The following is a 14,716-nucleotide window of genomic DNA, read 5'->3' as shown; positions in this document are numbered from 1 at the left end:
ATATTATAAATAATCAGTAATTAAGGATGGGAAAAAAATTATCCATTTGAAATTGTCAAATTGACACACTGAACCGAGTCTTTTGCCCCACATGAGACACAGAACGAGACATCCCAATTGTCTTGAATATAAAAATTTTAGATATGTAAAATTAATAAGGCAATTTTATTCTTTTTTTTTCATCTACTTGTATTTTCTTCAACCCAACTTGATATTGTAAATATCTAAACTATTTCAAACGGTAGAGTTTAATCTTATCTTATATTAAAATTAGTAGTTCAGCAATTTGGGCACCACTACGTGCATATGTTCTTCTAAAAATTATTATTATTATTATTATTCCAAAAACGTACGAATGCATGAACCTTAATTCAAATGAACAATATTGAAATGTTTTGACAGCATCAAACCCAACTCTAAATTCTTGGCTTTCTGGGAAGTCGTCAATTAGTTTAAACTAATAATACTAGTGGAGAGATACTCGTACGCGCATCTTGATTATCTCAGTGGCTATAAATTCTGATTAATTCATTGTTTTTCAGTAGTTTTTCAAGTTTTTGGTCCATTTTCATTTCTCAAAACTTGATAAATACTGCGATAGTTGAGGTCGGCATGTCTACGATTAGATATTCTTTATCTGCAGCACCCGTGAATTGTTTCTTCATATTTCTGTTGTTTCTGTCGGGAACATTAATCTTTGATAGAGGTAATTGCGGATGATTTTATTAGTTGATATTAATGCAAGATAACTTATGGAGAAGGAGATGATATTTACAATTTTTACTAAATTTAATCTATTATTCCAAGACTAACTATTGTCATGGAAATTTGCAGGTGAAGGAGCCATTGGAGTGTGCAATGGGCGACTTGGTTCCAATCTACCATCTGAACAGCAGGTCGTGGAATTCTACAGAGCCAATGGAATCCAAAGAATGCGAATTTACGAACCGAATCAGGCTACCCTCCGAGCCCTTCAAGGATCCGGCATAGAACTCATGCTCGGCGTCCCCAACGTAGACCTTCAATCCCTCCAATCCGACGCAACTGATTGGGTTCGAACCAATGTCGTTCCACACTTCCCCAACACAAGAATACGCTACATCGCGGTTGGAAACGAAGTAGACCCTGAGAACCCCGAGACCTCACGTTTCGTCCCACTTGTTCTCCCGGCCATGCGAAACATCTACGATGCACTTTCTGTATTCAATTTACAAGACCGAATCAAGATCTCCACAGCTACATTTTCTGCCCTCTTGATGAACACTAGTTCACCGTCGAGTTCGAGCTTCAGGAACATGTCGTTTATGGAGCCCATCGTTCGGTTCTTGGAGCAAACGGATGCTCCACTTCTTGCAAATATATACCCATATTTTGCTCACATTGGTGACACTCGAAACGTTCCACTCCCTTACGCCTTGTTCACTGCTCCTGGAATTGTTGTCCAGGATGGTGTATATGGATACCGGAATCTCTTCGATGCCATGCTTGATTCCATGTATTATGCCACGGAAAGAGCTGGAGGGCCGAATGTCGAAATCGTGGTCTCTGAAAGTGGGTGGCCATCTGATGGGGGAGTTGCCGCGAATATGGCGAATGCAGATGCTTATTATCGGAATTTAGTGAATCATGTGGGGAATGGGACGCCAAGGAGGCCAGGCAATGAGATAGAAACGTACCTGTTTGCCATGTTTGATGAGAATCAGAAGCCTGGAGCTCAGAGCGAGCAGCATTTTGGGCTGTTCCATCCGAATATGCAGATCAAATATCAAGTAGACTTTTAATTCCTAGGTCTGATGGACAGCGCATGTTCCAGAATTTAGCTATTAGTTGACTCAAATATAAAAATTTGTGTTATTCTTTATATGATTAAATTTTATAACCAAACACAAGTTGGGTAACGGGTAGATCATAATAATTTTTTACGATTTGTTAGGATCGAATAATCAAGAAATAAATTGTCACATTTTACTGAGTTTAAAAGTTGTTTTGACCACAAATTAAATTTGCTCAACGTTGTATATCTTCGAATTTATTTCATATAAAATTAAAGTGTTAAAGATTTTAAAGAATGCGAAAATAAATATGGGTTAAAGAATCAATGTAGGCAAGTGCAGTAAATAAATGCTTAAGGTAAGTTGCTGAAATGTAAGTGTGGAAAAGTAAATAAATATGAGTCAGTCTTTTTGACATGATACATTTGAAACGCTTCTCTGATTTCTTCAATTGATCTTTTGTTATTTCATAGTTTTCTGCTCTCATGAAGTGCTCTGATCTAGTAGAAGAAACCCTTAGACTTCATGAGTTCTTGATATTTCTAATGATCTTTTGATTTGGTGAACACAGACTTTGCAACTCTGATCTTGTACATTACATTATGTATCATTTAGAGAGTGTAAGCATTTATTATTATGTTTAACACAAAATATAAATCATATAACAGAGTTTGTGTGTATCAGATTTAAATGTTGTAACACTTAGTGACAACACACAACGGAATAACATAAAACACAAACAAACAACTTAAATCAAAATACTCAGAATTATTTGTGCACAAGTACAAGTACTTGTGTGGTGCCATAAGGCAAAATAATTATTAGAAAACAACTTTCAGTTTACAAAAACCAACACTATTGATTTTAATGAAAATCAATTTTCTCAACACTTTGAGAAAATAAATTATTTTTCAAAACAACCAACAAGACTAAAAACATATTCAAGTAAGCAAAACACGGCGACAAAGCTTGGAACAGTAAAACGCGATCTTCGGCCAACACTTTCATGTGTGTTATCTGCAGATGTCTCCAACAATCACGGCAACACGTGAAACAACACTCTTCAAATCAGCAACGTCTTTGTGAATTGTTTTTCTCTGAAAACCAAGGCGTGCAAAGTGCAAACAATACACTGCCACCAAAAGTCGAACAACCAAAGAAGCTCTTTCCTTAGCTTGGTTATATTATTTATAGCTTCCTTCTCTTCTAGGATTTATCTCCAAAAAAGAATCCCTACAAGATATGGAAATCAAGAGTTTTATTATAAATAAACTCTTTTTAAAAAATGATATTATACACAAAATCCTTATCATAAATATCATATATCTAGAAAGGCAAAACCCTTAATTCAATATATCACACAATCTTATCAATAAAGAAATTAATTTTAGGGAAAAGATTATTTCAATGAATAAATTAAATCTTGGAAACCAAGACTAATTTTTCTTTCAATCTCCCTCTTTTTATGTTTCTGGACAAAATAAACACAAACACAATTTTCCATGTTGATTATCCTTTTCTCTCCCCATGTATATGAGAGTTCATCTTCCCCTAAATGTGAGAACATATCTCTCCCTATATTTGATCATGTTAGCATACATGTTATCCATTTTGGCGACACATGACGCAACACAAGAGAGAGACAAACACTCAATGCATATATTCTATGTAGAGCATAAGAAAATGACATCAAAACAGAATAACATAGGCACAAGACAAAAAGTGAAACAGAATAACAAAATAGCACAGGGACAAAACCGTGAATAATAACTGATCACTATCAATGTCAGCTACATCAGTGTCATCTCCTTCTCTTGTTCCAGACGGACCGACCTCCTCAGTTTGTGCTCCAATGTGATCTCCTTTTTGTCTAGAATATACAGCTGCCTCCAACATCAGCCTATAGTCTTCAATGAGATTCTCATAGTAGGCCAGATCAGCCTTGGCTTGAAGAATCTTTGCAAGGGCATGATCTATCTGTGCTTGGATGGCAGCAGTGAAAATCATCACATATCATGTGGGTGCGTTAGTATCAGGAGTGTCTTGAGGGACATCAAAGATAGTAGATGCAGCACGAGACTCAGACCAAGATAGGTCGATCTTCCTGTTTACTGTGAAAAGGGCAGGTGCAATCTTAAACACCTCACTGATATCAGATATGTCACGCCCTGAGCCTGGGCTCGCGCCTGCGTGACTGCACAATGGGCTATATAGCAACTACTTCATATTCGTCATCATCTTACGAAAATGATTAACCCAAGTTTCTATAGAAGTCCATTGTAAGCCCATTATATACTCATTTTAAATCTTTAATTTTTAAGATGTGGGACAAGGATATCACAATCACCTCTTCTTCAGAACGTGACGTCCTCGACGCAGTCTGATCTCTCGATCAACCAGCGCCGAGAATCTAGAGGTGGCTCCTATAGGTTCAAGAGGTGGCTCCCATGCACGTAGCACTTTACCCCGCATAGCACTTTTTTTCCGGTGTTCCTTGCTTGTGACTGGCTCTGATACCATTCTGTCACGCCCGGACCCGCGCCTGCGTTACTGGACAATGGGCAACTACTTCGTATTTGTCCCCGTTTTACGAAAATAATGAACCCAAGTTGCTATAAAAGTCCATTGTAAGCCCATTATAAACTCATTTTAAATATTAAATTTTTACAATATGGGACAAAGAGTCACGCCCTGAGCCCGGGCCCGCGCCTGCGTGACTGTACAATGGGCCAACTACTTCGTATTCGTCCTTACTTTACGAAAATGATTAACAGAAGTTGCTATAAAAGTCTATTGTAAGCCCGTTATAAACTCATTTTAAATCTTAAATCTTAAATTTTTACAATATGAGACAAAGAGTATCACAATCACCCCTCCTTCAGAACGCGACGTTCTCATCGCTGCCTGACCTCTTGATCTATCAGCGCTGAGAATCTAGAGGTGGCTCCTACAAGTTTTAGAGGTGGCTCTCGTCATGTAGCACTTTACCCCGCTGGTTCAAGAGGTGGCTCTCATGCACGTAGCACTTTGCCCCGCATAGCACTTATTTTCGGTGTTCCTTGCTGATGACTGTCTCTGATACCATTCTGTCACGCCCTGAGCCTGGGCCCGTGCCTGCATGACTGTACAATGGGCCCATATAGCAACTACTTTGTATTCATCCTTACAAAAATGATTAACCCAAGTTTCTACAGCACATTATATATTCATTTTAAATCTTTAATTTTTAAGATGTAGGACAAGGGGTATCACAAGATTGCTGCTCATTAACATCTCGCGCAAAACCTTGAGATTCGAGGATCCCATACAACAACGAGGGAAATGGAGGCTTTGAGGGTTTGAGTCCTCATTCGGCAAATTGCATCACCGTGTGGAAGACCAGCTTCCCAAAGTTAAAGGCTCCATTCGTGCCGATGGAGTAGAGAGTCGTGGACTGTTGTCTCTTCATAACTGTGGAGTTCGTCGACGGCATCCAGTTACGAATGGCAAGTTTGTGTAGGGCAGAGTATAAAGATGTCAAATTAGCAGCTGATAGTCTGTTCGGACGAGTGGGAATTGTTGAATGAGTCCCCCAGTGATTGTGGTAGTGACAACATGGATGTCCAAAAGTCCATCTTCTATAATAGAATTCATTATTACCACATTCTTCAAAAACTTGGCTCTTTTTTCTATCCATATCTTTGTAGGTATACAACTAACAAATTTCATGCTCGCTCGTTGTCTCGTGTCTTTTTGGGATACAGTGAGATGCACAGAGGTTATACATGTCTTCACTCTTGGATCATTTTATTTATATGAGCTTATATGTGAATAATTATGTGTTGTGGATTGTCTATTAAGTTAAGTTTAAAATAAAGTGATCAACTATTGTTTTGGGTTATTAGGCTTTAATGTATCTAATAAGTTGTTGGTTTTTAATGTGTAGAGATATAAGTATAATTTTTATTTTTATGATGGGCTAAAACATAAATATCAGAAGATAATGATAGACATTACATATATATGATTATGATTTCCAGATCATGCGACATCACATTCTCTATTCTCTCATCCATTAAGAAAATAGTTCGGGAAAGAAAACTAAAAATTTCTCTCAAGGAAAAGAGCACGTAGATCTGGAATATCAAGATATGTTCTAAAGAATTCAGGATTATAGCTTCAGGTATGCTACATCTTGAGTTTTCAGTTAAATTCTTAATGATTTAGTATGATAGATTATGTGGTTTATAAATTTTCCCAACATGTTGTATCAGATTCACTCATACTTAAATCATTGAGATTTGTTTAAAATTTTATATATTATTTGGTCCTAGATTTGGAAAAGAAAATTCTGTTTAATTTTTTTTTTTTTGATATGACTTCATATTTGAAAAATATTTGAATGAAAAAAATTCTTCTACAGTTTCAGTTTTGTTAAAGAGATTTTGGTTGAAAATTTTAAAGATTTGGTATAAGAATTCGATTTTCCGTCCGATTTTGTTTCAAAAAAAAGTATTTTAGAGGAAAATCGAAAATTTGTGTTAAATTTTTTTTGCCAAAATCGACCTTGACTCACCCAGACAAGCGTAGGCACGCAGAAGCACCTTTTCGAGGGGGCCCGCGTGCCCATGACAGTCACAGGCGCACATGGGCGCGATTTTGGGGAAAGCCCAGGACGTTATGGGCAGTAGCAGGCATGCTAGGGCGTGATTTCGGGGCGCTCCAGCCTGCATTGTACGGAATTTTCCGGATTTTTTTATGGTTCAGGTTTATTGTGTTTAAGCTTAAATATTTAAATAATAATGTTATATGTATTTTAAAATTGACTGATTGAAATAAAATGTCGTCAAAGTGACATCTTTTATGGAAATTAATTTTGTTTTGAATTATAAAAGAATTTTGGTATATGTTATTTATATGAATATTGATCGGCACAAAGAAAGATTAATATTAATATGATTACAAATGTGTTTGTGGTAGTAAACATGTGATAGTTGTTCGATTTTTTCATTTGAATAACAAATCGACCCAAAGAAATGTTGTTATTTGAATGATAGTTAGTATCAGTGTGAATGTTGTGCTAGGATATCACTTACAAATTAATCTTGTTGGGTGCAATAATTGTTTCTGCTTGGTGGAGCGATCGAACCATGGTGCTTAAGCAGCTGTGCGGTTTAAAAGATTTGAGTTGCACCATTACTACCAGCTATAGCTTTTGGTAAAGCGGTAAGCACTCGGTCATACAATTGGTATCAGAGTCAAGGTCACGGGTTCGATTTACATTGATTGCAATGAGTGCAATTATTGGGAGGGAGATTGTTGGGTGCAATAATTGTCCTGTTTGGTGGAGCGATCGAACCGTGGTGCTTGAGCTGCTGTGCGGTTTAAAAGATTTGAGTTGCACCATTACTACCAGCTATAGCTTTTGGTATAGCGGTAAGCATTCGGTCCTACAAATCTTTTGTCCAAAGATATAACATTAATGGAGTACTCGGTATTCTATTTATGGGGTTTACATTATTTGAATTTATTGACTATTTTATTTGGATATTTAGTTGAGAGTGTATATTTGGTTTTTTTATTCTCTATTCATATTTGACTCATGCAAATATTCATTACAACATAAATTCTATTCATATGTTAAATTGCTCCAATTTTAATTCATAGCAAGAGAATTTATTGATAGTTCTCATAATCATGGATTTAGACCTTGTAATAAGAGTTGGCTATCCTCCCATCATTACGGATAAGATTATCTCTGATGAAAAAGATGGAGGTTGAAAAAAATGATTTTAAAGGTTGTGATGAATTCTCCTACTTACTAAGTGACGACCATATCACTCATTTACTCACCCTCCTCTCAAATAAAAATAAAGATCGGTTAGATGATGAAAAACAAACATAGTTTCGGGGATAACAAGGAAAGAGAAGACTGATGTCAATGTTTAATTTTCATTTTGTTATCAGTTTATTTCAAATTATATGCTTCTGTACCATAGTTAATGTTTTACACTCTGCTTTTATAAAACATAATAAGACAATGTTTTCTATTTATGAATAAATAGTTTGATTTGTAAATTATGTACTTCTGGAGCTTGTTGTTTTACAATTATTTGATTGTGAGAATACGCTGGTGTCATACGCCTTGATCTCGGGACGTGACATTACTCTCGCCACATATATGTGTGCCAAGTATAGAGCATCGAAAACAAATAAACCACATTTGATAAATTTAGTGGTTTTGAGAAAAAGAATAAAAAAAATCAAAAAACTAAAAGAAAATCCAAGTTGTGGAATGAAAACCAAATTTTAATAAGTTGCAAAATTAAAATTCAAAACAATTAATCTTAAATGACTAAAATTGCAATTTTCCCATCAAAATATACTGACAAAATTTATTAAAAGATATAGATTTTGAAAGCAATAAAACTTGGGTATGTTTTAGTAATGGGTTTTTTGAAGATAAATAGAGAAATGGTCACACAATTATTTTGAAAGCAATACTCGTACAATTCAATCAGTAAGACATAATCAAACATGGTCACATAATTATTTCTTCTTTCAAATTAACATAATATATACGATTCCTTAAGCACCAGCAGCCTGTAATGCAACTAAAGAGGCGTAAATGCCATCTTTCTTATGGATCAAATCTTCGTGTTTCCCCTCCTCGGCAATGACTCCGTTGTTCACAACCGCTATAACATCAGCATTCGTTATAGTGGATAGCCTGTGAGCCACGATTATAGTGGTTCGGTTCAGTATGACTCGGTCTAAAGCATCTTGAACCACTCTCTCGGATTCGGCATCAAGGGCACTCGTGGCTTCATCGAGTAGCAATATCCGTGGTCCCTTTAGCATAGCTCGTGCAATGGCCACTCGTTGTTTCTGTCCTCCGGATAATTGAATCCCCCTCTCTCCGACCATCGTGTTGTATCCCTATTATTTCAAGATTTAGGAATCATGTTATGCAACACTTTGAGTTGTAATAATGATTCTGGTTTAATACTACATGTAAATATGGTCTCATTTAGATCATGAACATCTGGTGATCTATAACTGATCAGCATCCTGCATATGGCCATTTGGTTCGAAGGATGGGACGATGAAGAATGATTTATGACTTTAATATTTGGTAGAATTTGAGTCGAACTTTGGATGAAATAATGATTTGCGATCAATTATTGTCTTATCATTCGCACATATGAATGCTATTCGATTTTCATATAGATTTCAAATAGATAACATACCTCTTGTAAACTACTGATGAATTTATGTGCATTAGCCAACTCCGCAGCAGCAAAAATTTCAGTCTCCGTGCCGTTGCCTTCCTTTCCATAGGCAATGTTGGCCCGAATTGTGTCGTTGAATAGAACAGGCTCTTGGCTTACTAGCCCCATCTGTTTTCTTAACCACTTCAACTTCAGAGTTTGAACTTCGACGCCATCTAGAGTGATTTGTCCTGCATCTGGATCATAAAATCGTTGCAGCAAAGATAGGATGGTCGATTTTCCGCAACCACTTTCACCTACGAGCGCAACAGTCTGATAAAAAAAATATCAGCTTGGTAGCCTTTATTTTGATAATACTTTATGTTGGATAGGGCTTGTTTTCCTACGTACCTTGCCTGAGTGAATTGCCAAGCACAAATCTTTGAAAATCTGAACATCAGGTCTGCTTGGATACTTAAAACTAACATTACGAAACTCAATGTCACCCTTCACATTTTCCAAAATCGTCCCAGAGTTGTCGAAAGAGTCTATTTTCAATTGCTGGTCGAGAAATGTAAATATAGAAGCAGCACCAGCCCTGGCTTTGCCGGAGTCCGGTGCGAGGGCCCCTGATTGAGATATTGCCACGGCTGTCATACTAAGACCAAGAAAAACCTGCCAACTGTTAAAAATCAGTATCTGCTTCGGAACAAAAAATATGCATATAATGAAAAAAAAACCTCCACTTACCCGAAAAACGTGACCAAACGTTGTCTTTCCAGCGTCAACTAATCGAGCTCCAGCATAGTAACTTACAGCATAAACTGAATAAAGAAAAAACAAGGATATCCCCAAACCTGCTCCACTTAATAGGCCTTGTTTGGTTCCTAGTCTCAAGGGAACTTCACATTTTTCCTTGTGTAGCTCTAGTATTTTTACTTCTGCACAAAATGAAGCAACAGTCCGTATACTTCCAATAGCATCACCTGCAACTTGAGTCGCTTCCTCATACGATTTCTGTGGAAAGAATGAATGACTTGAATGAGTATTTGGATTAAAAATTTCAAGGTTCAAAAGTTCTGGCAGAACATTGACCTTAGCATCAGCACTAAATCCTGCAATAAATTTCATATGAAGATACCCATTGAGCCCAATAAGAGGTAGCAGGAACAAAACTATGAGAGACAGTTGCCAGCTCGCCGTGAAACTAATGATCAAACCAACTGCAGCTGTTGCAATATTTTGTACAAGTAATCCAAGTGAATCCCCGACTAAACTCCTAACAGATGTTGCATCTGTTGAGAGCCGTGAGCTTATTAAACTGCTCGAGTTCTCCATTTTATCGAACCAACTTATTTCCATGTGAACGACTTTTTCAAAGCACATTAGTCTTATTCGTTTGATCAACTTACACCCTGCCACGGAAAAGAAGTACGTCTTTAGAGGGGTAGCCAGAAGAGACACCAAACCGAGAAGAACAAACATGAAAGCCCAAAATTTAGATTCCTTCCAAAGCTTGTGAGCCGGCTCATAGAATGTTGTTACCACACTGGAGAATAGGAACCCAAAGAGTGGTAATATGGCACCATTGACACCTGCAGCTAAAGAACCAAGTAGTAACTCTGGAATTTCGGGTTTATTAAGACGAGCCAACCGGCATAGTGGGATTTTATGCTCCACTTTGTGTTTTGATGAAGTTAGATTTTTCGGGTCCCCAAATGATGAATGCAATTCATTGACCGGAATGGGGACACCCATTGACAACGAGAATGAATGCCGGCTGCTGTTTCCTGTTTCTGATGATCCTCTGCTTAAGGATCGTAAGAATGAGATATGCTGGCTCGAGTGTTGTCCAGAATCAGAGGTAATCTCTGCCCCAGATTTATCATTTAAAGAATTTTGTGGTGAAGCTTTGTTAAATTCTTGCAATCGGATGAGTCGACTGTATGCCCCATCAAGATCTTGCGTCAATTCTGAATGTGAACCTGGACAGTTGAAGCGTAAGACTCTGATCCTTCCTATTCTCGAAATGAAGGGCTATTAACAAGCATTAGAAATGCTAATATTAACAAAAAAAAATCGAGCAGAATCTAATAAAATCTTGCGGAATACGAATGTTTTTATGATTAGAAGAACCTTCTTCCACAATCTTTCCATGCTGAATAACAGCAATGGCATCGGCGTTCTTCACCGCGCTTAACCGATGCGCCACAATAAGTGTTGTTCTGTTGATCATGACCCTGTCCAGTGCTTCCTGCACTACTCTCTCCGATTCCGCATCAAGTGCACTTGTAGCTTCATCTAGAAGTAAAATCCTTGGATCTTTCAAGATTGCCCTGGCTAAAGCTATCCTCTGTTTCTGCCCTCCGGATAGTTGAATCCCATTCTGCCCAACCATCGTGTCTAGCCCCTGGAAATATAGAAGTCCAAACGATAAGTATATCAAAAGGCTTTTCAGATGAAAATGGTTGATAAATGTTGTAGACGGTTTTACCAAAAACTATATTTGTTGGTAATGGTTCAACTCATAGCTTTTAAACAAAACAGCAACTCAAGGGTCACGGTTCGCTTGTTCTTCTAGCAAGGACAATTATTGCACTCAACGAATGTTAACGTACAACGAGAGAAAACAAGTGTGTTACCTGAGGCAGCTTATCTATGAATTTAGCAGCATTGGCATGTTCTGCAGCAGTTTCAACTTCTTCAATCGATGCACCATCCTTCCCATATAAAATGTTGTCTTTAATACTCAAAGCAAACAACACAGGTTCCTGGCTTACGAGCCCGATTTTTCCTCTAATCCATCTGAGCTGAAATTCTTTGATATTAATGCCATCAATCAGCACTTCGCCAGCTTGTGGATCATAAAACCTCTCGACAAGATTTATGACCGTTGATTTTCCGCTTCCGCTTTCTCCAACCAAAGCTAGTGTTGTCCCATTTGGAACTCGTAGAGAAAACCCGATAAATATGTTCTCGTTTGGCCTAGAAGGGTAGCTGAAGTGCACGTCATGAAGCTCAACATCCCCCTTGATGTCTTTCAATACCCTTCCTTCTGCACTGATAGGATCTATTTCTGGTTTTCTTGATATTGCACGATAAATTTTATAAGCAGCAACTTGACCAGCGGCAAATGCACTCAAGCATGGTGATACCTGTCCTAAAGAACTAAATAGCCAAACGAAATTTACTTATAAATCTATGCACATGAAACAAGCTTCCGACTTGTATGTTGATTGACATACAGAACATTAGAAATGAAACTTACAGAGATCCCATAAGAACGGCCATTATTATGTTCAGTACATCTCCACCCGAGTATCCGTTGTGTATAATCATCTTCGCACCGAACCATATTGCTAAGGCATAACTGCTGAATAGAACTAACATAAATACACCAGAACCTAATCCAGCAGCCAACCCCTCGTGCACACCAGCTTCATAAGCTCTACATAGAGATTTTTCATACTTAGCGACAGCTTGCTTTTCCCCTGTGAAAGATGCAACCTACACATGCAATCAATCAAAGTAAGAACTTCATCCCAAACCTAAGAAAAGGAAGAAGTGATACAGGTGTCATGAGTTTTCTTTACAGTTCTTATCGAGCTAATGGTTTGTTCAGCAACAACAGCTGCTGCAGAATATGCGGATTGTCCACGTGATGTCAACTTCGATATGAGGACAGTCATTAAAGCAGCAGAGATAACTAGAAAAGGGATCACTGAAAGCAAGACGAGAGCAAGAATCCATCCCTTCGTGAAAGCTATCACAAACCCTCCAAAGAACGACGCTGAAAGCTGTAAAAACTTCCCTACCTGTAGGTATTTCCAGCGATAAGAAACAAAGTTGGAATGTTTGTTCATCAAGAGAGAGAGTTTAGAACTTCAAGAATTACCTTTTCGCCTATAGCATTTTGAATCAAAATAGTTTCATTTGTCATCCTATCCATAATTTCTCCAGTATTCGCCTCTTTGTCAAAATATCCAATATCTTGCCTTAGAATGGCTTCGAGGTACAAATTTCTTATTCGAACGGCCTGCCTTTCCCCTGTGATCATCCAGCATGATACCTCTGCCAAGAAGCAAATTTAGAGCTCTCATGTTCATTAAATACCACAAAATAAAGCGATTTGTAAATTTACTTACGGGAAAATGCAGCTATACCAGATCCGACGGCTAGATACACAAACTTTAGGGACACCTAAAGACGGGACAGTGTAGTATCATGTTAGTGTTCAGAAAAATGTAAAATTTACTGCTGCTAGATATGCATGGTATTATATGATAATACCTTGGAGACTTCATGAGCGACGCTTCGAGTTCCTACATTATTTCCGAATGAGTTGGCTAATTCGCCAAATAACAACGTCATGAACGGCAGGCATAATCCGCTTCCCATAGCTGAGACTAATCCAGTGGCCATTAGTGCATAATCTGCTGAGTCTGCAAATGAGAATAGCTTATAGAATGGAACTTTATTCACGTCTCCAATCTGCTCATTTCCGCTATTTGAGATTCGTTTTATATCTGTGGTTCCTGGTGTTTGGTTTTGTCCATTTTCTGTTTCTTTATCAAAGTGGTTTACCTCAGCCATCGTTGATCACTTGTGACAGCAACAAATTAACACATGCAGCGTCGGATTCTGAAACCGAACGAACTGATCAACCCCACATCCGTATATTTATCTCAAGAATTTCGAGATGATTTCCGAAAATTCTCCATCATGACAAGCTCAAGAAAACTCAACAATGCCAGCATTACTATTTACTATGAGACGAGTTAATTTGCAAGCTAGAGCAAAGCAAGATTCTCTCCAGGTTAGTTGAAACTGCACATCATCGCACTCGATATATTATAACATCGCCATCCTTGATTGTGAAAACTTGGGACCAGCACTTTGTGTATCTACAAAATGGGACAAGTTGTTGAAACAAGAATCAATAAAGAAAACGTCTTTGAAAGTTCAAGAATATGAAGCATTCTCATATTATTGGTTAAGCATAAGATATCATTATAATTTGAATATTCCTATTAATTTATACAATTTTAGATTTTGATCCGTTAAATTTTTGAGACAATAATTTTTAGTTTTCGATTATTTTGGTCAAATTATTAATGTGACATCATACAAATCAACTATTTCCGATGTAACCTAGACAAATCAACTATTTCTGATGTCACGTTAATATTTTCCAATATCATGTCATAATTTTTCAGTGTCAAATCAACATTAAATTATATAACCATGTCAGTATTCTGATAAAATACTATTGAAAGCAAAAAAAAAAACACACAACAATGTTATCGCATCATAACCAAAATTTGAAAACTCATTTAATCAAAACTCAAACTAGGAAAAGTCAGTATTGCTATTGAATTCATGAATTGTAGTTGGAGTATGGGTGTGCATACATATAATACTATAATAATTGATTTATATATCATGAAAAGAAAATAATATAATTGCAAATCAATAAGATATGATTTCGTTTTAAGATGAGACGATGAAATACGAGAAAAATTTAATTGAAAGACGAGTATAACATATATATTATACACATATGTATAGCTATTTTTAAATTCTGATTATTATAAAATTTAAGTCAAAATGAAATGATGTAAAAATGTTTAATCTCATAATTCTTTGTAATTTTGTGCTATATTATGAATTTAAATATCAATGATGGAAACTTTCGGAAAAAAATATGTATATTTATTGATGATGCTTCTGACTGCACCACCGTTCTTTTTTATA

At 36.9% G+C, this 14,716-nt stretch overlaps 2 protein-coding genes across 4 annotated transcripts; one reads left to right on the top strand and one right to left on the bottom strand.

The window, feature by feature from the left end:
• Window positions 1-437: 437 nt before the first annotated feature.
• On the top strand, window positions 438-1,895 carry LOC140979898 (glucan endo-1,3-beta-glucosidase-like). The gene is made up of 2 exons (XM_073445536.1): window positions 438-706; window positions 835-1,895. Exons 1-2 carry the CDS (start codon window positions 613-615, stop codon window positions 1,779-1,781), a joined length of 1,041 nt encoding a protein of 346 aa, XP_073301637.1. The 5' UTR covers window positions 438-612; the 3' UTR covers window positions 1,782-1,895.
• A 6,312-nt stretch (window positions 1,896-8,207) lies between these two features.
• On the bottom strand, window positions 8,208-13,928 carry LOC140979626 (ABC transporter B family member 11-like). 3 transcript variants are annotated; one of them, XM_073445122.1, is made up of 13 exons: window positions 13,547-13,926; window positions 13,253-13,404; window positions 13,108-13,162; window positions 12,858-13,033; window positions 12,556-12,777; window positions 12,231-12,469; window positions 11,605-12,130; window positions 11,099-11,372; window positions 10,058-10,947; window positions 9,713-9,979; window positions 9,374-9,637; window positions 9,002-9,295; window positions 8,208-8,690 (listed from the first exon to the last, which is right to left on the bottom strand). In XM_073445122.1, the coding sequence occupies exons 2-13, from the start codon at window positions 13,382-13,384 to the stop codon at window positions 8,340-8,342; spliced, it is 3,690 nt and encodes a 1,229-aa protein (XP_073301223.1). In that variant the 5' UTR covers window positions 13,385-13,404; window positions 13,547-13,926; the 3' UTR covers window positions 8,208-8,339. The 3 variants fall into 3 exon arrangements, with proteins under 3 accessions (XP_073301223.1, XP_073301222.1, XP_073301221.1); XM_073445121.1 differs by having other exon boundaries at window positions 13,253-13,926; XM_073445120.1 differs by having other exon boundaries at window positions 9,374-9,979; window positions 13,253-13,928.
• Window positions 13,929-14,716: the final 788 nt, after the last annotated feature.

Source organism: Primulina huaijiensis, chromosome 6 (genome assembly GCF_012295235.1).
Source record: "Primulina huaijiensis isolate GDHJ02 chromosome 6, ASM1229523v2, whole genome shotgun sequence".
NCBI classification, from domain to species: domain Eukaryota; kingdom Viridiplantae; phylum Streptophyta; class Magnoliopsida; order Lamiales; family Gesneriaceae; genus Primulina; species Primulina huaijiensis.
Note: the sequence above shows the minus strand (reverse complement) of the source record. Positions and strands in the feature narration are given on the sequence as shown.